Raw genomic sequence first — 21,886 nt, 5'->3', positions numbered from 1 at the left:
TGTCTTAAATACTTTACTGAGGAACATTACATGAGTAGACAAATGACCAAGACCTGCTTACATTCTCTGTAATTAATAGGCTGCTGATAAGAGCAAATAATTTTACATTTACCACATAGCTGCTCAATGTTCTCCCTCACATGAATTATTTTCACAATGCAAAATGAAAGCAGTAAGGCTCGCTGTGAGAAATTAAAGCCAGGGCACCTGAAGGACAGGATCATTGGATGTCAGGTATCATTTTCCTCAGCAGAAAAATGAAGAGACGTATGTTGAGGACTAAGACAACTTCAGCATTTCACATTCATGATTACCTTTTGATGTGAGATCAAACGCTAGATTCATAGAAGAACTGATCACACAATACTCCACTCTGACTGATGTTTCATTTGTTCAAGACAGGACGTCTCTCCCACTGTACATATTTACAATAATCTGTTACAAAAATCCATAGTTCATAAAGCATTAATGAAGAGCTTCATTTAAAACCACAAGGTTAAGAATTACAAGAAATAAAACCAACTTACAGTACAACCGTGTACAGTACAGGCAACAAATATACAAATATAGAAATATATTCTGAGGTTTTAGCAACCCATTGACACTTTTATGCCATTTCTTGTCAGAAACCACATGTATGTATAAAAATATAGACAATGCTTTTGTACAAAATATTGACATCATGTATGAATCTCCATTTGAATGTGCAAATTAACACTGATCAACAGAATAAGGAGTTTCTTTCACAAACACACACACACATAAAAAGGCATAGTCCATTTTGGCCTGTTAGTCATGTAGTTCAGTTTTTCTTCAGTAAGCACCACAATCAATTCAGCTATTTTGACTTTGTGTCCTTCTTCTCTTCAGAAAGAGAACAGAAAAGAGAAAAGTGTTGACTCATTTTAGGTTGCAGCCCCTGTGGTCATACAGTAGAACAAGTCTGGGACAGCAATGACTCAGTTTTGATTCACTCTTTGACTATAGAATTTAAATCCTCAGCTCTGCCTCCTCAATGTGTTCCAAGTTGTGTTCAGTTGTGCTGATCATTGATGCAGAGGGGCCCTGGGAGACACTAAAGGGTGTGATTGCGGGGGAACGTGCTGCCAGCGGTGAGAGAGAGGGGGAGAAACTAGGAGACATGGCGACTGAGGAGATGGATCCCTCAGCACTGAGAGGAGATCTTCTTAAAGAAGCCAAGTGGGGGAATGTCCTCCCAACGGCAGGCTTTGGAGGTACAGTTTTGGCCCCAGGGTGGGCAACAGAAGTTATGAGAGGTGGGGGGTCGATTCTTGACTCGGCCTTTGCCTTGTGGTGAAATGATCTGCGAGGATGAGGAGGAGCCGTTTCATCTTTTAAACGTGCTATTTCAGTAAAAACGTTAGCTAAGGGTTGGAACTGGGGACACCAGTTTAGCAGATAGTCCCAGTTATAGCTGCCCCTCAGCTCCTCATCACTGGCCACAATGGCTGTCAGGGAGCCGTCCACAGCAGGCTTTCCACTCTCTGGGAAAGTATAATCTTTAGGGTGGGAGATGCTGAGTCCTCGTCCCACACCCACATACCCACCCCCTTCATCCCTGTAGACTGGCACCTGGCCAGCTAATAAAGTACCACTCACACTGCCCAGTTTCTTCCCTCTGAACCAATCTATGGAAGGCTCACAGGACACGTCTGATAGCTGATCTGCATCCTGCTGGATCCCAGAGTCTGGTCCTCGGGCAGAGATGCGCTCCTGCATGGAGGAGGAGATACTTGACACTCGAGGGTATTCATTAATCATTCTGATCTCATCATCCTCTGCTGCCTCTGCCTCTGCCGAGCCACGGCCACTGGAGTGGGAGGGATCCAGGGATCCTCCGCGAGTGTATGGACCCCCACTGCTGCCACCCTGATCAGCTGTGTATCCAGGAAGGGCCTGATGGTAAATCATTTCATTTGCAGCAATTTTTGTTTCCTCAAACTTGTGCAGCATGGTGCCTGGCGCTGGTGTTCGTCCATGCCCTTTTTTCTCCTTCTTGTGACGTCTTAATTTAATGAAAAATAGTGCCACAGCAATTATTATAAGTATGACTATGGTCCCAAGTGAAACTGCAATGACACTGACAAGCAGCATATTCATGTCTGTGTTGAGACCAAAAGATGTGTGGGTCACATCTACAGTAACTTTGGCCACTGCTCTGCGGGACGTCTCCAGAGGACTGTGAGCAGTGACATCCAGTGTCATTAGACGCACCTCTCTTTTAGACCGACTCTCATGTCTACTGTAGCTGTCCATCTTTAAGGAAATTGCTCCTGTTGATTTATTTACTTCAAAATAAGGCGAACTGTCTGCTAGGGAGTAGAGGACAATGCCGTCCACACCTCCATCCTCATCTCTGGCTTGCACTTTTCCAATAATCTGACCCTTCTTTGCTCCTTCAGGCACTTCAAACGAGAACTCCGAGGAGGTGAAAACAGGATCATATTCATCCTCCCCTGTAACATAAACCTGCACTGTTACAGTTGCAGAATAGTTGCCAGCATCCAAGGCAACAGCCACAAAATGGAAGGAGTTTACCTTCTCAAAGTCAAAAGTGGCGTGAGTTCGTACTTCTCCTGAAGTTTGATTGATGAGGAAGGCCTCTTTTCCCTCTTTAGAGTCTAACATGTAGTATCTTAACTGTCCAAAAACACCTCTGTCATGGTCGATTGCATGCAGCATGGTGACTAAGGCATTCTGGGGTTGGTTTTCCCTGATGCTAGCAGTTAATAGTTTGAGGGGAAAGAAGGGCTGGTTATCGTTGATGTCCTTCACCTCGATACTGACTGGGGCCAAAGCGTAGTGCACTTGACCGTCAGTAGCCTGGACAACAATCATATGGGACGACTGTCTCTCGTTGTCCAGAGGTCTCTGAAGCCTCAAGGCTCCAGTCCACTGGTCTACTTGGAAAAGGCCTGTCTCGTCCCCTGAGCTTATGGAGTACTGCACCTCTCCATTGGGAGCAGAGTCTGGATCTGTGGCAGATAGATGCAAAATCTCTGTCCCTGCTGCAGCACCCTCACTCAATGCCACACTATACTCTGCTCGGCTGAAAGCTGGAGGGTTGTCATTGGCATCTGTAACACTGATGAGGATAGGCACGCTGGAGCTCCGCTGAGGGATTCCACGATCTGATACCACAACAGTCAAGTTATAACTTGGCACTGCTTCAAAGTCCAGCTCCTCCACCAGGATCAGGCTGCCGACTGTCTGGAAGCCCTGCCCCTCCAAGAAGCGCACACTACTCTCAATCTGGAAGGTATTACCTGAGTTGCCACTGGCAATAGCAAAATCAAAACCACAGTTGTCCCGGGACAGATCTCCGTCCACAGCTTCTAAGGTCAGAACAGTTGATCCTGGAAGCCCATCTTCAGACAAAGTGGCTCTGTATTCTGACTGGTGGAAGATGGGGGCGTTGTCGTTGACATCAGACACTTGTACCCGGACAGTGGCAATGGATGAAAGGGATGGAGTGCCCTGGTCCCGTGCCTCAACTATCACAAGGATGGAGGGATTCTCAAAATCAAACTCGGTTCTTTGGTTGACGAACAGAGTACCTGTGAGGTTAACACAAAACATGGTCATAAACAGAGCAACTTAATTTCAATCTTTTGTTGTTCATTACATATTGTGGTTTCACAATTAAAGTAACAATGGATGATTCAAATAAATAATTTAATTACAATTATTTTTTGTAAACACTGTAGCATGTTTGGACACATGCTGTTGAAAGGAAAACTATTTGAAGCAAAATAATTGCATTTGACAACAGCACGCAGAATAACTTGAGGCAAAAAGAGTCCTATTTTATAACACACTTATTTTTAGATGCTATCTCAAGCACAACATCTGAGGTAAATAACATTAAATCTGACTTTGAATGTCTTTTAATGAACAAAATGATTGCAATGCCTGCTGCAAATATGTCCAAACCCCAAATGTGCATCCAAGAAGAGCCTTAGGGGATAACATTTTTATTAAGGGTAATTAAGCTGAGCTCTGGGTGGAAAACAGTTAGAAACAATCATAAATGTTCTCACAGTAACCTTACCGTTGCTTGGGTCAATGTAGAAGACGCCCTTGGTTGATGACATTACTCTGTAGGTAATCTTCCCATTCTCCCCAGAGTCACAGTCAGTGGCTGTTAGTGTGATGAGAGCACTGCCTGCTGGGAGGTGCTCTGAGACAGTCACCTAATGAGAAACACATAATATAGATATATAAACTGTATATCCATTACAGTTCAACTATTTACATGCTAACTCTCTAAAATGTGGTGCTAAATGCTGGTGTGAAGACAGATGTGTGAAGGTATCTGTACCTGATACAAGTCTTGAGTAAAAGTGGGGGCATTATCATTCACATCATCCACCAGCACAGTGAGGTTGGCCTCGCTTTGATGCTTAGAGTCGGATGAGCGGACGGTCAGAGTGTACCACGTCCTTTCCTCATAGTCCAGAGGGCCAGTCAGAGACACTCCTCCTCCATAACGATGAATCCCAAACATGCCTTGGCTGTTTATATCCAGGTGAAGTGTATAGGAGAGGGCTGGCCCTGAGTCCACATCATTTCCTGTTACCTGGGTGATAACTGTGCCAATCAGAGTATCTGTATGTGTGTGGGGAGGCAGGAGAAGAAGAGCAGACATTTAGGTTGCTGCTAAAGAAAATAAATTCCAATTTTTTCTCTTTATTAAGAAATATCCTGCCCTGGAAAGCCTTGATCTAACAGACAGGAAATGAACAGAGGAACTTGGCAATAGCTTGTTTCATAATAGGTTCAGACTTTTCTCACTGAGCCACGTTGAGTGAGCTGCCAGCGAGTGTGATGTGAGGCTTTATGATAAGATCACTGGGCCAACTTCAACTGTGATGCCGACTTACCCTCAGGCACTCGGATCTCCCGAGGCAGAGGAATCATGGGGCTGTTGTCGTTGAGGTCGATGATGATCACAGTGAGGGTGGCAGAGCCAGCCAGCCGCGGGGTTCCTCGATCTGTTGCCGTAACAACAAGCCTGGTACCACAAGATTAATGGTCAATGTATGAACTTTTAACCTTGTTGTGTAAAGTTTCACCTGCCAGCAAGATCAACTTTTTTTTGTTTTGTTTTAAAATGAGCATTGGAAACTTTTTTACAATAATAGTGCTCTCTTTTAAAAAAAATCTGGAATTTGTAATATCATTTTCAATGTAAAAAATTGATTGGAAAAATCAATTCAATAACTTTGACAACAATTTTCTGAGCAGTCCTTGTTATAAGAGGCAGTTGAGTTGAAAGTTTAAACTGATCTACTACGTTTTTTAAAAAAATCTGAGAATTTCTAATGAAAATGTGCACAAAAATGAGCTTTAACCTTCAAACAAAGGATATTTGTGTAGGGAAATGAACATTATCACACTTATAACAAACATTAAACAAGGATGCGTTGAGGGCAGGGAAGAGCTGAGAAGAACCACATGGCAGGAAGTGATTACAGACAAAGAGAAAAAAGAGAGCAAATGAGCAAAGCTCACTTTGTTTGCGTCCAGATCTCTCGGTCCATTATGGCTGCAGTGGTGATGCTGCCGGTCAGTGGGTCTATCTTAAACAAGCCACTCATGGATGATGACCTGATAGAGTAGGTCACCTGGCCATTTTGACCCTGGTCCAGGTCATCTGCAGCAACCTGAGGAAATGATCACCCAATTAGGGATATAAAAATATAGAAATATATGCAAAGGCTGTTTCAGTGTAACATGAACTAGTGAGCAATATTGGACTTGGAAGTCAGGAGTTCATAAAAATGGGCTCCATGGCACAAATGATTCTGTAGTATTTTCATTTTGGACACTGAGGACACTCATTCATTTCTCCATAGTGCTAAAACTATCCAGATTTCTGAGCTTGAGTTCTTTTTTTACTCTACAGCTTCACACTTAAACAACAGCCAACCATAATACATGTGTGGGGAACAGGCTACCGCACCTGGATGATGGGGAAATCGTAGCCTTGTGCCTCTCTAATGTAGGCTACATAGTTCTGGAGTTGGAATCGTGGCAAGTTGTCATTGACGTCCTGCAGGATTAAGTTGACAGCCATGTAAGAGCTGGAGGATGCCGTCTCAGCTTTCACCACAAGGCGGAGTTTCGGCGTCTCCTCGAAGTCTAGTCCTTCAGATTTCTGGACCCATATTTCACCTAATTCACAAAAATAACAGTGAGTCACACTGTAGATTTGGAAAACATCGTTTTGTAGTGGATGCTGCCATGTCTGCACTTACCAGTAATGGGGTTTATTCCAAAGGATTGCATTCTGTTTCCACTGAAAAGACTGTAGCTGATGCCTGTCTGGGAGCCATCAGGGTACTGGGCCTGAGTTTGTGTTACTACTGTGCCTGTAAGAAGAGGAACACAAACTGTTGAAACATTTTACTTCTACTAATCATTTTATACATTCACCAATTTTCAAGTAAAGGTTAGAAATGTATATCACTCAAACCTTTAACGGCATTCTCCTGCAGACTGACATCTCGTGCCGTGCGGGAGAAGCGAATCCCCCTGTAGCTCTGTTCCCTAATATAAATGATAACCACCCCCAGGGAAGACTGAGCCGGGTTGCCCTGGTCCATAGCCTGAACTATCAAAGTCCTTTGGCTTTGGGTAAGAGTCTGCAGCTTCTCTGTGGCCTGGATGTCTCCAGTCAGTGAGTTGATAGCAAAGCCCCTCACAGGGTTGGCAAAACGATAAAACACAGAGCCATTAGCCCCAAAGTCCTTGTCCTCTGCCCTCATGGTGGCCAGCACTCGACGGCTGGACACACTGCTGGCAGAGATGTTCACAATAAGTGGGTCCTGAATGAAGAAGGGAGCGTTGTCATTCACATCCTGAATGTAGATGGTCACCTGAGCGGTGGAGTTACGAGGGTTTACAGGGGAAGAGTCAGTGGCACACACCTCAAAGGTGTAAGAGGCGGTCCGCTCTCTGTCTAGGGGTGCTGCTGTGATAATGCGACCTGTGTTCTGGTCTATGATGAACATGCTCTGGGAGCCACTGCTCAGATAGTACACCACCTTGCTGTTGGGGCCCTGGTCCAGATCAATGGCTTTCACCTCCAGGACCAGTGAGCCCATGGGAACATCTTCTGAAACGTCTGCAGTGTAGCTGCTGCTCTCAAATTGGGGGCTGTGATCGTTGATGTCCATAATGGTCACCTCAACTGTCGCGGTGCTGCTGAGGGGGGGTTGGCCCTGGTCCTGAGCTGTGACTGTTAGCGTGTACCCAGGCCTCTTCTCCCGATCCAGAGGCCTTGAAGTGGAAAGTACACCTGAGTGTCTGTCCAAGCGGAAGTCTCCAGATGAATCCCCAGCTGATAAGAGAGCAAAAATGGTTGTAAAAAGATAGAAAAATGCAAAGTCATGGGAGCTGTGGAGTTGAAACTGAATGGTACAACAAAACAAATTCTCACCTGTAATTTTGTAGTTAATCTCCCCATTATCTCCTGCATCCTGGTCAGTGGCTCTCAGAGTGAACAGAGGCATTGCCTCTAGGTTTTCTGGCACCTCTATACTATAGTAGAGACGTCCAAAGAAAGGGGGGTTGTCATTCTCATCAAGCACTCTGATCCTCACTGTGGCTCTGGCATAATTGGGGGGAAGGCCTCCATCTTTTGCAAAAACTGTCAAAATGTAAGAAAAAACCCCAGAGACAACCACATTAGTGTGTTAAGAGATGGTTAACATGAAACATTTGAAATTCAGGAGGTAACTCTTAATATTGTGTATATCAGAACAGTCTGTTTTATCTGTGTTAGTGTAGGACATTCAGAGGACAGTACCTGTCACAGTGTAGTACTCCTGGCGCTCCTTGTCCAGTGACTTAGTGGTCCTTATTACACCTGTAACTGGGTTGATGCTGAAACCCTCCTCTGAGATACTACCATACGTCACCTGCCCATTGATTCCTGCAGAGTAACACACCATGACCATGTTATAATTCAATAATGGATTGTAAGCTTAGAAAGTTACAGTCTTTGACCTGTAAACATTCAACAAAAACAACATTTAGAAGGCATTTGGATATTCTTGTTAATAGCTTGTATGCTTATTTGTTTGTTTGTCATTAATTTTGCTGTCTAAGCATTTGGCAGTGATGGCCCTCCCTCAGGTGTCTGGATGCCAGATTGCGTGCTAGCTGAAAGGAGTCTGGCAACCTCACCTGTTTGCTTCACTGATTGCCTTTGGAGAGAAAGTTTATAATCCTTCTGTTTTATGTGCTTCTGACTAAGTCCAGGGGAATGCACTCCCCACCCCCACCCTACTGTGTAGTCCTCAATTAAAAACAACTGTTAATGTAATTTGAATACGTAGTCAGCACATGACAGCTGAGAAGCATTACAGGCATTTTCGGTTGCCTTAAATGCTTCAGCAGCACAATTTGATAACCATTGATGGAAAATACACACACACATGTGCATAGAGCATGTCATGGTTAAAACCAGGCTAAATTTGGTTGACTGTTTTTTTAGGTTACATGTTACTACATATGATAAGCATTTCTATGTTTATATTTCAACATGTAGTGAGGACCTCTTATCAAGATAAAGTCATTCAAATGATGTAAAACAATGTGTAACTTTCTAAAACATAATCTTTCCAACCAAATTTCAGTTTTAACCTTTAACCCCATTCTGACCTGCATATTACCAAATCAATTCTCACTGGGACCATGTTGAATAAAAAAATACTATTACATGTACCAAAGCTGCAGTAGCTCACCTTGGTCCAGATCAGAGGCGGACACTGTCAACACACTAGTTCCTGGCGGCTGGTTCTCAGAGATCTCAGCTTCGTACTGGCTCTCCTCAAACCAGGGCACCTCATCGTTAACATCAATCACATGGACACACAGCAGCTGGCTGGACGAGTGCTGGGGTATCCCATGATCCTCAGCGATTATTGTGAGGTTAAAGATGTCCTGCTCCTCACGGTCCAAAGGTTTGAAAATAGACAGAGAGCCTGTGGAGAGATGAATCAGGGGTGAAATGTGAGGAGAGATTTCCTGTATGTGTATGTGTGTGTGTGTGTGTGTTGGTGGGTGGGTGTACTTTATTACAGACCGTTTCACAGAGGCAGTTACACACGACAACTACAGTATGAAAGCATGCTATCAAAGGCAATAAAACATGCCACTTTCCATGGTTGTGTGTAGTTGAGTGATTTAAAAAGCAAGTGTGAAAAGTTGCCGTGTGAGGGCCAAATCAGAGCTAATCTTCTCCACACACAGCTCTGCCTACCTGAGTGCTACCACCACCACCACCGCTGTAACAGCCCAACGGTCTGGCCACAGTTTACGAGATTTTCCATTTGAGAATGCCGCAGCCATCGAAAAAAAAGCTGTAAACACACACTCTAGACACGCAACAGCCAGGCCTGCCGTGCTCCGTAGAAATTAGGGGCACCCTTGCCTTTTCATTATCCTGCCCTAAGAGGGTAGAGCTTGCATTGATTCAATTTCAATTTCATGCTTTAAAATGAGCTGCAACTGTTAAAGAAAGAGAAGACCAGGGCTGTTATGGTTTTAACTTCTTGTGAGCATGTTTGTATCTCGCTAGGACTGAGATAACTTGCCCCTAAGCCTCTAATCTGGTAGGAATTACAGGCTGAAATATTTTCACCAAATTTGACTCCACTGTGATCCTGCTGTATCCCTGGTCACTGATAACACATGGGCAGAAAAAAGACAGTGGGAAACAGGGGAACGTTTTATTTTGGATGTTTTCAATTCCAACATCTTAAGCCTAAGTGAGGTTTGTGGCGCCAACACTTTGGACTGCAGTGTGAGGGTTAGCTGAGGTTGCTCAGACAACAAACACATCTTTCTTGTCTTATGCAGAAGTCATTTATCACCATTTGATGTGTTAATCCCTGAATAGTGTTGTCTTTTGCAAAGAAGCAATTCACCATATCTCCAGTGCACTCTCCCTTCGCTCCACAAGTGAAATTAATGGCCTCCCTTTTGACAATGACTGATGAGAATGTGCCTCACTCTGTGACTTTATATATTCCTAATAATAGCTTGACAGTCAACTCTCTATTGTGGTTAACTGTGATGCCAAAGTAATGAAAACAGAGTGTGTAGAGATGGTCACAGGTCCACAGTCACTGACCCCAAAACAGGAGCAAACCAGGTGCTCAGAGGATTAACTCTGTCATCATTCTAACAAATAACCAGTGTGCATGAAAACACTTTAAGGTGAGCACACATACTGTTCTAAAGCAGAAGTGGCATGCATGACAGCGCCTGAATGTTTCCATCTCTGAGCTGCTCTAGGGGGCATCCTGGTTGGCGACTTGAAGGAGAAGGCGGAGCCTCCGTTGACACGTGTCTCAAACACCACAACAAAGCCCACCGGACCAAATAGCCCAAGGTCAGCGCTGACTAAGTGACAGAGTCTCATGCAAGCACACAAACACATATGTGCATGCCTACACACACGCACACACGTGCGTACACATAAACACGCGTAACTGATCCCTTCTCTAATGGTTCCCAGAAGCCCGGGCAGGAGGTTCTTTGGTCTTTCATGGGAATAGATCCACAATAACAGATGATAGGTTGTGTGTGTGCATGCTTGTGTGAGTGTGTGTTGTATATCTGGCACACTGCTCTGTCTGTCTGGCCTCCAACTAGGAGAAATAAGTCATGAAAGGTGAAGCAAGAGTTGCGCCGTACTTAGACGTAAGCAGAGTATTAAAAGAGTTTGTGTGTGTTTATGGAGGAGGAGGTTAAGTGTTTGGTGGGGAACTGAGTGGAAAACGGAAAGGTGAGTACACATGCAATGTAAAGTAAAATTTAGAGGTGGCACAATTTCTCAAAAACTGTGTGTAAAGCTCCAAGCAGAGGCGAACAGATGCAGATTCGCTTGTCCCACTAAATCGAAAATATTTCAATTTGAGCGAGGGATAAGTGCTGGAATTCCCAACAGGTGCTGGAAATATAAAGATAGAGGACAAGCTGAAAGATGTAGTGTTATCAAACAAACAGGAGCACAAAGGCCCTGGTAGAATATATTTAAACAAACAAAAGTGCTGATATCTGATAATAACGTGTGTTATATTCATATTGTTTTGTATATGTGTGCCTCCCTTCTTCCAAGCAATACCTGTTAGTGGCTAAAACACAGGGCAAGGAAAAACATGCCAGAAGCCAAAAGCAGTACACACTGAAGAGGGGAAACGTACTCATCCAGAATATCCTGATTTTCTTTCAAAGACTTTTCTCAGATGTATGACTTTAACCTTAAATTATCCTCCATAACATTTTTTTTTAATAAACTATCTCTACAATGTTTACATTGGCACTGGGCTGGACTTACCAGTGTTAGGGTTGAGGCTGAATGTTCCCGCAGTGTTGCCTGACTGGATGCTGTAGGTCACTCTGCCATTCTCCCCTTGGTCTGCATCTCTGGCCATGACATACAGCGCCACAAAGCCCACCGGCTGGTCCTCCATCACACTGACAGCTGTTGGCGAGCTGAACACTGGTGGATTGTCATTCTCATCCGTTATGTACACCCTCGCCGTGACAGAACCCCAGCGCCTCTGGCTGGCATCGTGGGCAGAGTCTGTTGCCTTTACAACCAGTATCAGGTTGGAGGTGACCTCATGGTCCAGCTCCTGGCCCAAAGACAGAACCCCAGTGGAGGGGTCGAGGGTTAGTAGGCCGGGGATGTTTGGCCACTGGTTGAGAATGGAGTACCTCAGCTCGCTGTTGGGCCCACTGCCGTCCTTATCTGTTGCCTGGAACGTATAGACAGACGAGCCGGGCTCCATGCTCTCAGAGATGACGATAGTGATGGGATCCTCTGGGAACTGAGGGGCGTGGTCATTGCTGTCCTCTACGTCAATGTCTAAGTGGACCAGAGTGCTGCTCGGGGGGGCCTGAGAGAAGTCATCTACCTCAATCTGCAGGGTGTAGCGTGCATCTCGTTCGTAGTCAAGAGGACGAGCCAGGTACACATCTCCGGTCAGACGGTCCACGACAAAGGTCCCATCTCGGTCTGTACCCCCAATCACCGTGTAGGTCACCTCCCCTTCCTCTGAGGTCTCTCTGTCACTCAGGCGCACTGAGCCAATCACAGAGCCAGGCTTGGCCTCCTCCACAGAATTGAAGGATAGGGAGCGGGAATTAGAAGTAGGTCTGTTCGTGCTGAGAACCTGCAATAAAGAAGTAGTAGATTATGTGAGGACAGAGAAACATGACAGAGGATCTAATGTTTCATTTGGATGCCCGGAGGTTTACAATTTTTCAATACAAAATATGAAAATATTTCATGGACTTCATGGAAAAGCAGAAACAGATTTTGTCCAATCCACTCACTTGTTCTGTATGTGATCACTGGGGATAAATGAAACCAGCTACAAGAGGTTTTTATAGACTTGAATAACATGCCTGCTAACCTTAATAAGACTTAATCTGAAACTCATGCCGCTGCCAGGAAAAATAATAAAACAATAGATGAAAAAAGTAACACAATCAGAGGAGGAAATGGTGACAGGGTTTGAATTTAGCACTGGGACACATTTCTCGACTGTGTATAGCTTTACACTCCCTTTGATGAGCAGTTCAAGTGTCTTCAAAGACTACGACTACATTATTACTTCTCTCGTTTGTATAAAAAGAGCACCATAAGTAATACATGCCACATTGTTTTAATGAAACATTTTTTTCTTTGAGACAAGCTTGGAATGAGAAAATTTAAACAGCTGTAGAGGGGCGAGTGAGAGGAAGAGGTCGTGTTGATAAAATTTTCAGCAGCATTACTGAGATACTTGTAGATACTCAGCTCTGCACCCTACAGCAGGGTTCCCACAGTAAGTAGGCCCTCAAAAAAATAGGCTGTGTTTGTTGTGAAATCTTACATGACAAGCTGTAAAATTGGTTCCACATTAGATGGAAAAGGAGTGTTCCAGAAATAAGTTGGTGTAGTCCCATCCTATCACTGACGGATTTAGAAAATCAGTATGAAAAGATGATTAAAGGAAATTACAGAAATGCGTCAGCAGGCAAGAACAACACAGTACTGTTTAATCCAATTAACTAATAATTATGACTTTAATTTTTTTGTTGTTGGAAAGGAAGAACTGGCAGTTACTGGAGCTGTTTATATGGCAACTCTTTTTTCCTGGAACCTATAAATCTACGTTCCTTCCAGGTTTCTTCCATTGTGTCCATTTTCTGTTCTATATTAAATATTAACTGAATTACCCTCAATGCTGTGTTTTTACGTGAGCGTACGGCCCCGCCGCTCATTGCAGAAAGGGCTACTGTATTAAAAAAGTGTTGAAGTCATTGAGTATGACCTTGATCAGAGCAGTCTACAGCTGGCCCTCATCACAAGCCAGCTGGGAGTATTTGATTCAGACCCACTTTTCCATTTCAGATAGAAATTTCCCCTTTTGAAAAGTCACAGGGGAAGAAAAGGGAGGGGATGGGAGGGAAGCTTGTCAGAAGTGAGGCTGATATGTCTGCAGCTAGTCTGAGGGGCCCAGAGACATGGATCCTCTCAGCGCTGAGCCTATTCTTTGATATTAAATAGGTGAGTAGTGAGGGTGTTTGTGCTGGCCGGGCTCCAATGACAGACTGACCTGAATGGTGAGGGAGCAGGAGGTGCTGCGAGGGGGCAGTCCTCTGTCAGTGGCTGTCACCGTCAGAGTGTACTCAGCCCGCTCCGAGCGGCTGAGCGGGGATGATGAACGCAGCTCCCCAGTGTTTGGGTTCAAAGAGAAACACTCAGCTCTGGGACCTGGGAGAGACAGAGGATCCAGATGTTAACTGGAGACGATGTATGTGGGAGAGCAAATTACACAAACCCAGCAAGTCAGTTGTTGCATTTTGAAGCATTGAAGTGAAGCCAGACAAGGGTGATGGATATTTCAAGGATGTTGTCAAAGTCTGTAGTATTGACACACATGGATAACAATGATGTTATCCATGTGTCTATTTCATTTATGTAATACTTTTCTAAAGACAGTTACGATGTGTTTTACACTTGAGCTGAAATGATTAGTTGATTAATCAATTCGCCACTCGAAAGAAAATCAATTGCCAACTATTTTGATATTAGTAAATCATTTACGGCAATTTTTAAGCAAAAATGTCAACATTTGCTGCGTGATTCTAGTTTTGTGAGAACAGAAAACTGGTAAAATACATAAATAAACAAAATAAATCAATAAAAAAACTAAAATTATCCTATAATAATATTCTTATACCACGGATATGGAAAATAATTTCTTCTGATTGGGTGTTAGATTACCTGTAAAAGTGTCCTGACATGCATTATTCCCTTCATCCATAATCACAGTAGGACATCCCACTGCATCCTATCACTTTCTTAAATCATTACATGTAGCATATTTAACAGAAATCTTTCAAAAGTTATTTTACACACATGCGTACTCTTTTGACTTCCTGCAGGTACTGTACCTGACAAAGAGTAGAACACAGTGCCATTCTCTCCTTCATCAGGGTCTTTGGCTTGCAGAGTGCCCAGTAAAATCCCAGAGGACTGACCCTCTGTCACCTATAGATTGAACAACCACATATATGTAATTAAAGATATGAAAAACTTTTCATTTTCTGCCTGTTGATGTTTTTGTTCTTGTGGCATTACCTGTATGACAAGGTTTTTGCCAGACTGGCTGTGAGTGAAAGCAGGGTCATTATCATTGTCGTCCAGGACAGTGATGAAGGCGGTGCCTGTGGCGCTACGGGATGGAGAACCTCCGTCTTGAACCACCACCACCAGCTGGTAACTCGACTGCTGCTCTCTGTCCAGAACAGACCTTGTACTGATCTCACCTAAGGAGAGAAGGGAGTGGATGAGAGGGGTTTTAATGTGGAGGCAAAAGTCCAGAGCACTGGAATAATGATGAGAGCCAGCAGGCTTTGATCAATGACACACAAGTAATAGACATCCACAGTGTGCAGATGTGCGTGTACATGTGCACACACACTCATTCACACACACAAGCAGAGGAATTTTGGAAGGTTGGCAGATGCGGTAGAGACTCAGCCAGAGACTGATCACAATTCTGAGTCTGTGTCTCCACCCACAGACTAACAGGCTCAGCAGGCCAATTAGAGCCCAGCAAGGCGCTTAGTGCTGCTGTCACCATCATCTGACTAATTTATGACGGTGGGGGAGAGGCAACTGTAGTCTCTTATCTTTTAGAGATGACTCAGTGAGTTGACTAAACATTGATTGAGTTTTTTTGTTTTTTTTAGAAATAATTAAAATTTTTGATGACAAATCTAAAAGTTTCTTTTGGGAATCATGATGGCTTTATTTCACGATGATAGCTCTTTGGGGTGATGTAGAAACGAATGACTTGTTCTGTTATTTCAGTTCAGTTTAGTTTAGCTTGATCTACACAAAAATATCATATGTAATAAAACTGAGTGTTCTGAATTCATGGTTCAGGGTTTCTCCAGTATCGCCTAGAGGCAGATATTTTCAATAATTTGGAAGAAATCGAAAATTCAAGAAATAATATCAGCAGTGCAGCCATTCGTTTCTTGTGCAAGCTCCTGTGTCAACAGCAGCTTTATTAATTAATGACATTGAGCGTAAATACACAGATTTTCAGCAACCTCCATTGTAACACTCTAATCTGTGACTGCTGCTGTTATTAATGGTAATACAACACATTTTCAATTCACCTGTGTGGGAATTTATCTGAAAGTGGCGGTCAGGGTGTAAGAAGCGGTAGCTGAGGCGTCCGTTGGGGCCACTGTCTCGGTCTGTAGCCGACACATGACCAAAGCCAGTTCCTGCAGGCAAGTTTTCTCTCACAGCCATGAAGACCCTCTCCTGTGTGAGTCGAGGAGAGTTGTCATTCTCATCAGTCACTGATATCCGCACCGTGGCACTGCCCGTCTTCTTCAACTGTCCATGACCTTGACTGGCCAGCACTGTTAGAAGATAAATGTCTTTGACTTCTCTGTCTAGAGCACTCTTCACGAACAGCCAGCCACTGTCTGCAGCGATGCCAAAACCTGCAGCATCTCCATCTGGACGCAGGTGATATGCCAGGGGACTGGAGTAACCTGAGCCAGGGGTCTCTCTGTTCAGAGCCCTGACCTGCAGGAAGCGTTTGTTTATCGGCGTCCCTTCTTTAAGCTCTACACGGTAGGTGAGGGTATCAAAAACAGGTCCTTGGTCGTTCTCTGCCTGGACATGAACCACAAGCATGAAGGTGGCGCTTAGCTGGGGCACTCCACTGTCCTTGGCAATCACCTGGAGGTCATAACGGGGGGCACTCTCATAGTTGAGGCTCCCTACCAATCGGATCTCTCCACTGCTGCGCTCTATGCTGAATGCCCTCTGGATTCCACTTGGAGAAGAAAGATCGAAGCTGAGTTGCCCATTGACTCCAGAGTCTCTGTCCTCAGCCTGGATCCGATACACCACTGTACCCATTTCTGTATGTTCTGGCAGCAGCAAGGACTCCGATGATGAGGGCATAAAAACAGGCGGGTTATCATTGATGTCTGCAATGGTAATGTGGACACGGGTCTGGCCAAAGGCAGGCGGGTTACCACTGCGAGCCTGCACCTCCAAATCAAGAGATGACTGGGCTTCATGATCCAGAGGCAGACTGGTCCTTAGGGCCCCAGTGTCAGGATCCACTGTAAAGTATCCCACAGGGTCCCCAGAACTGATGGTGTAGGAGATATCTCTGGAGGTACCTGGAAAGAGAGAAGTATAACAAAAACCAGAGGCAAGTCAACAAGGCCCATGAGGCAGCGCTAAAAGCACTGAAGTAACAGTATACACCAAGGATGTCATTTTTCAATTTTCATGACTGTAACAGAGCTCTAAAAACTCTGAAAATGAATATATAAACAAAGTTGTGAAATGGAATTTTTGACTGATGTTAGTTCAGAGTTAGGTGTGTATAGTGGACCGACGCCTATTTGTACAAGTGGTGCAGGGGACAGAAAAGACACTCTTTTAAGCATGATCCATGAGACTGAGAAATGTATACTGATCTGTTCAGTATGAGCTCTGAAACTCCAATGTGAGTGAGTGAGTGAGTGAGTGAGTGAGTGAGTGAGTACCCCACCTGTCTTACTACTGGCCTGGACGATGCCTACGACCGTCCCCCGCAAGACGTCCTCTGACACAGTAAAGTAGTACTGAGTCTGTTCAAACACAGGTGGCGCCACCAACCCCGCCACCACGCTAATGTTGACTCTGGCATTGACATGGGCAACTAGACCGCCACCATCCTGAGCAGAGATCAGCATGGGAATGACAGAGTTGGCCTTGCCATAGACAGATCGAGACAGGGAGATCACACCTACAAGAACAAAGACACAGACAAGGTTCAAACAGGCCATTTTGACATTATGTGAAAACATAATGTGAAGGCCAAAATCAATCAGTTCCTTAAATAATTGAAATCTTGAAAATATAGTAAAGCATAAACAGGAACTGGAAAAATGCCAACCTGTATCTTTGTTGAGTGTAAAGTAAGGGGAGGCCCCTCCCGGTACTGTTTTGTATGTAATTCGGCCATTCTCGCCTGAGTCTGGGTCATAGGCCATCACTCTGACAACAGATGTCCCAGGGGCGCTCTGTGTGCTCAGACTGACAGCATAGCTGACTGGGTAGAAGGCGGGTCTGTTATCATTAATGTCAACCAGATCTACCTTCACATAGGCTACTGAGCTCAGTCCACCCTGCAGAGGAAACAAAAGCTCCTTTGTCATACCGTCACATACATCACACCGTGAACAGAAAAAACACACCTGAAAGCAGGATTTAAGCCACGTTAATGGTGCAAGTAAAAACCAGCAGTAAACCCTGTTAAAATCTCGTTGTATGGCGTAGCCTCTAAAATATAGTCCCAGCAGGTTCGTGCAGGGATACAGATTGATAGCTTCCCTCGGGAAAGAGCAATATGTCATGACCCGTGGAGGGTGAGAGGGCTCGCCGCAACCAAACAATCTGTTTCATGGGCTTTTCATTTGTAAAAAATACAGTGAAGGCTTTTCATTTGGACCAGGTGGCAAAAACGAGCAAGGCAGCAGTCCAACTTGTTAAAATATTACTGCCTGACAGTTGAGGCATTTCTCCATCTGATTGCTTTAACATGGCCGCAGTAATTTTCTTTCATTTTAAACCTTTTATTTTTTAGGTATTATTTGGCATAAAGTGAACAGGATATACTAACTTTTGAATAAGCTTGCCATGGAGAGCCATTCAAGCTTTTATTTTTTTACTTGGCTGCTCAAATCAAAGTTTTTCTGCACTGTTGGCCATGTCTTTGCTATCTGGCCTGTAAAAAAAAAAGCAGGGCTGCTGTGTTTATAGGATTACTCTGTGGCTCGATGGATTCATATTAAGCATGATTTCTAAATGTGTAAGCTCACCCCATCCACTGCAGTAACAGTAAAGTCGAAGCTGGCCGGCCCTTGATCTCTGTCTAGTGCAGCACTAGTGCAGATCTGGCCAGTCTCCTTGCCAATGGTGAACTGAGAGGGAACAGCGCTGTTGATGCCAGAACCAAGAGAGTAAGTAATGGAGCCAAAGGAGCCGCCGTCTGCATCTGTCGCAGTCACCTACGGAGAAAGAAAACATGCTATTGGTTAAACATTCCAACATTGTGCATTAAAATGAAAATTTATTAAGTTGGAAGGGAAATATCTGACTGGATAAACCCAGCAGTTTCCATACTCATTAATAAAGCCACAGCAGATCAGATCTAAATTCTATTAGAGGGATGTAAGAGTGATGGCAGTCCACAAATTGAAACAAGAGCACCATACCAGGTGCCTCTTGAAAGCATCTTTGGACCCCTTCTTTGTTGTTTATCTGAGCCACGGCATGAGCCAAACGGGCCCTTTGGCAGAAAAGTGCTCTGAGGGAATGAAGGAGGGTGGTGGGAAGGAGGATGACTTCTACAGGCTCTGGGAGGGCTGCCAGCAGGGAAAACTGCCCACTACAGGAGTGGCGTCTGTCTGCAAAGGACAGTGACTGGGACGGCTGGGGAACAGTGGGATACCACACAGTATGCTTCAGTGCAGCGCATTATATCCCAATGTAATGTCCCACTTGCGGTCTGGTTTTAATAATGCCGCACATCTACAGAGGGCTGGAACCGCTGGAGCTATAAAAGCAGCTCACAAGCCATCAGCCAGGGAGCCGACTCAATTACTACAGGATCTCCCAAGACAGCGCAAGGCAAATACACCAATCAGATCGGGCCCCTGGGTACCAGCAGTATAATTGTTTGCAAGTGTTGGCTCTGTATCGCAGTTTGCGAGCGATTACAGTAAGGTTTAACCTCACAAGTTGATTAGAATTCTCCTTCCTTCCATCTATTATAAATGGATCTATTTAGGAAAACACTAATTGGGAGAAAATACAAGCTCGATTCATGCTCTGGTGCTCCAACACTCAGCAGCAGGGAGCCTCCTCTTCCTAAGACAGAGTAGTCATCAGGAACACTGCCAAGAAAAATAAGGCAAGCCATCATCAAACTGATTTTTTAAAAGAAGGCATTGGTATGAGTGTGAGTAGATGGAAATCATTCATTCGAGGTGATGAAGGTTTGGCTGCACTGATTCAGGCTCCATCTCTTTCCTGAGCAGATGGCAGACGGGGGACTCAGCAGAGAGCATGCCCCACACTCTTGAATGTGAGTCCTGACAGAGGGTGAATGGTGTGTAGGAGTGAGGGAGTTGTAAAGCTAGCAGGGACTCGAGCCAAAGAGAAGAATAATAAACCACACGAGGAAAGGGGAAACCAAGAGCAATACAAGAAAGCTACTCCATCTTTTAACTCGTGGAGGCTGCAGCTTACTGTAATATTTGATCATTTTGCAGGGGGCAACAACCCTGCAGCTTTATGCTTGTTTTCTTCACAGTTGTGGGACAAGTGTCAGCTGGAGGGAAAGTTGAAGGAGCACTTTAGCAATACCTGGGCCAGCAGATATGCTACAAATATTTCCCAACAGACCTAGGAAAATATTTCCCCTCTTGTGACTGATCCGTTCGTGACAGGCATTTAAAGTACGAGCTATTTGAAGAGACTCCATGCTGCTTTCCATTTTTGCCACAACCATCCATAAAAACTTTTTTTAAAAGTACACCCACATACAGTTCATAAAAAGTCAGATGTAAAAAGCCTACATTTATATTTATAACAAAAACTTGAAAAAACTGAAGAAAAAAAGATGAAAAAAGGGAAAATGAAAGTTACTTTTGGTGGGGTGGGATTTTGAGCTCTTTTCACTCTATGAATCTATAATGATATATAGTAAAACGTACTGGTTCTGGAAACACTGAATTGAGGGTTCCCTGTGAGCTTAAGAAGTTTAAACTTGAGTAAAGTAAAGTGGTGCAGTGTGTGCTACAGAGATACTGAGCTTTTCTGTTCAGAGCAAATTCAGAAGAGACAGGGGATTGAGTGATGTGCACGCCATGAAATTAATTTACATGAGGATCCAGTGCTTTAATAATTACACTTCTCCCAGTGCTCGGAATACTGCATAAATTGATGAGGATATTTTGAACCATTTGTGGTTTGAAAACCTGAGAACAATATGTTCCATGAGTTAAGTGGATGACTTCTTTGTGGAGCGTGCTGTAAGATAATAAACCACACAATCACATTTGCATAAATCCTAACCACTGTGTACTTAAGTAGATTGCCTGAAGCAACCAGTCTGCTTTGGAATCTACAGACTGTGATTTCAATTCCACTCTCATTTCGGAGTTAATAGCAGTGTATCAGTGTCATCTTGCTGTAACGCAGATCCTTGTCTGTTCAGTCGTTTATAATTTGCCAACCACCCATATGAGAGGACATATGGGGCCATATGCTAATGAAAAATGAGCATGACTATTAACGAAAACCATGAACTCTGAGAGTTGAGGAGAACTTAATAAAATGTGGCCTCTAGCAAAGATTAGGATAAATCAACACTGATAAAACAAGATTCTTCAAAGTCTTGAATAAAGATTGAAGCTAACTTTGGTTGCTGTTGTTAACGCTGCAGTTCAGCAAGAAGTCATCCATCTTTCATCTCTATACTACGACACAATTGTACACATATTTCCCTTCAATATTTTCTTTGTTTAATCTTCCATTTTTATAACAAGGCTTGAATGTTACTACCTCCTCTACATGGACATATTGTAAATTTTGAGGAAAAGGAAATATTTATAACCATGGAAGTCATTTAAGATGTGCCAGTCATGTAGGAAGTCGAGTAAGAATTATCCACCCTGCAGGGGGGGAAAATACCACTCACCACTTTGTTGTATCCATCTTGTCATGAATACAAGTGGCCTCTCTCTCTCTCTGTATCCCGCTGACTTTTTACTCTTTCCACGCCAATATATAGGTATTGCGTAAACCATCTATTTCTATTGGATTGAAAGTTCAAAAGCAGGAGTAATCTTAGATCATCGGCAGCAGCCAGCAGTATTCTCCCTACACTCTGTGTGTGTGAGTGAGGCATGATGGGAGCTGTCTTATCAGCAGGGGAAAGGCAACGTTTGGCCGTCTCCTTAGTAAAACAAGCTGGGGGAATCCAAAGATAACTGGGGCACTTTGTGGTTCTCCCATCAGATTCCAGGAGCCTTCCAGAGGAGACTTTCTGACTGACCGACTGTCAAATCAAGAGAACAAGATTCACACGAGAGAACATGCCTTTAGATGTTTATGTATAATATGTTCAAATGGAATAATGATCCTGAGGTTTTTGGATGCTCTAAAGTTTTCTGGCCCATCTAAGGTCCTCACTCTGTGGTCTGAGAGAGAGCCAGGCCTGGAAAAGAACAAGCCCGGGATTTGGGTGCTTTCTATTTT

General features: G+C 44.0%; 1 protein-coding gene across 1 annotated transcript in view; it reads right to left on the bottom strand.

Moving 5' to 3' along the window:
- Positions 1-990: 990 nt before the first annotated feature.
- Positions 991-21,886, bottom strand: part of LOC141011971 (protocadherin-16-like) — a 75,793-nt gene continuing 54,897 nt past the window's right edge. The window contains exons 2-20 of the mRNA XM_073485338.1: positions 18,442-18,630; positions 17,517-17,748; positions 17,130-17,366; positions 15,724-16,752; positions 14,675-14,862; positions 14,488-14,584; positions 13,647-13,804; positions 11,375-12,215; positions 8,775-9,014; positions 7,835-7,960; positions 7,466-7,675; positions 6,500-7,366; positions 6,282-6,395; positions 5,987-6,198; positions 5,536-5,687; positions 4,905-5,035; positions 4,343-4,629; positions 4,073-4,214; positions 991-3,578 (exon numbers count right to left, since the gene is read on the bottom strand). Coding sequence (XP_073341439.1) covers positions 991-3,578; positions 4,073-4,214; positions 4,343-4,629; positions 4,905-5,035; positions 5,536-5,687; positions 5,987-6,198; positions 6,282-6,395; positions 6,500-7,366; positions 7,466-7,675; positions 7,835-7,960; positions 8,775-9,014; positions 11,375-12,215; positions 13,647-13,804; positions 14,488-14,584; positions 14,675-14,862; positions 15,724-16,752; positions 17,130-17,366; positions 17,517-17,748; positions 18,442-18,630 — 8,040 coding nt within the window. The remainder of the gene's footprint in view (positions 3,579-4,072; positions 4,215-4,342; positions 4,630-4,904; positions 5,036-5,535; positions 5,688-5,986; positions 6,199-6,281; positions 6,396-6,499; positions 7,367-7,465; positions 7,676-7,834; positions 7,961-8,774; positions 9,015-11,374; positions 12,216-13,646; positions 13,805-14,487; positions 14,585-14,674; positions 14,863-15,723; positions 16,753-17,129; positions 17,367-17,516; positions 17,749-18,441; positions 18,631-21,886) is intronic.

This window comes from Pagrus major, chromosome 2 (genome assembly GCF_040436345.1).
Source record: "Pagrus major chromosome 2, Pma_NU_1.0".
NCBI lineage: Eukaryota > Metazoa > Chordata > Actinopteri > Spariformes > Sparidae > Pagrus > Pagrus major.
Note: the sequence above shows the minus strand (reverse complement) of the source record. Positions and strands in the feature narration are given on the sequence as shown.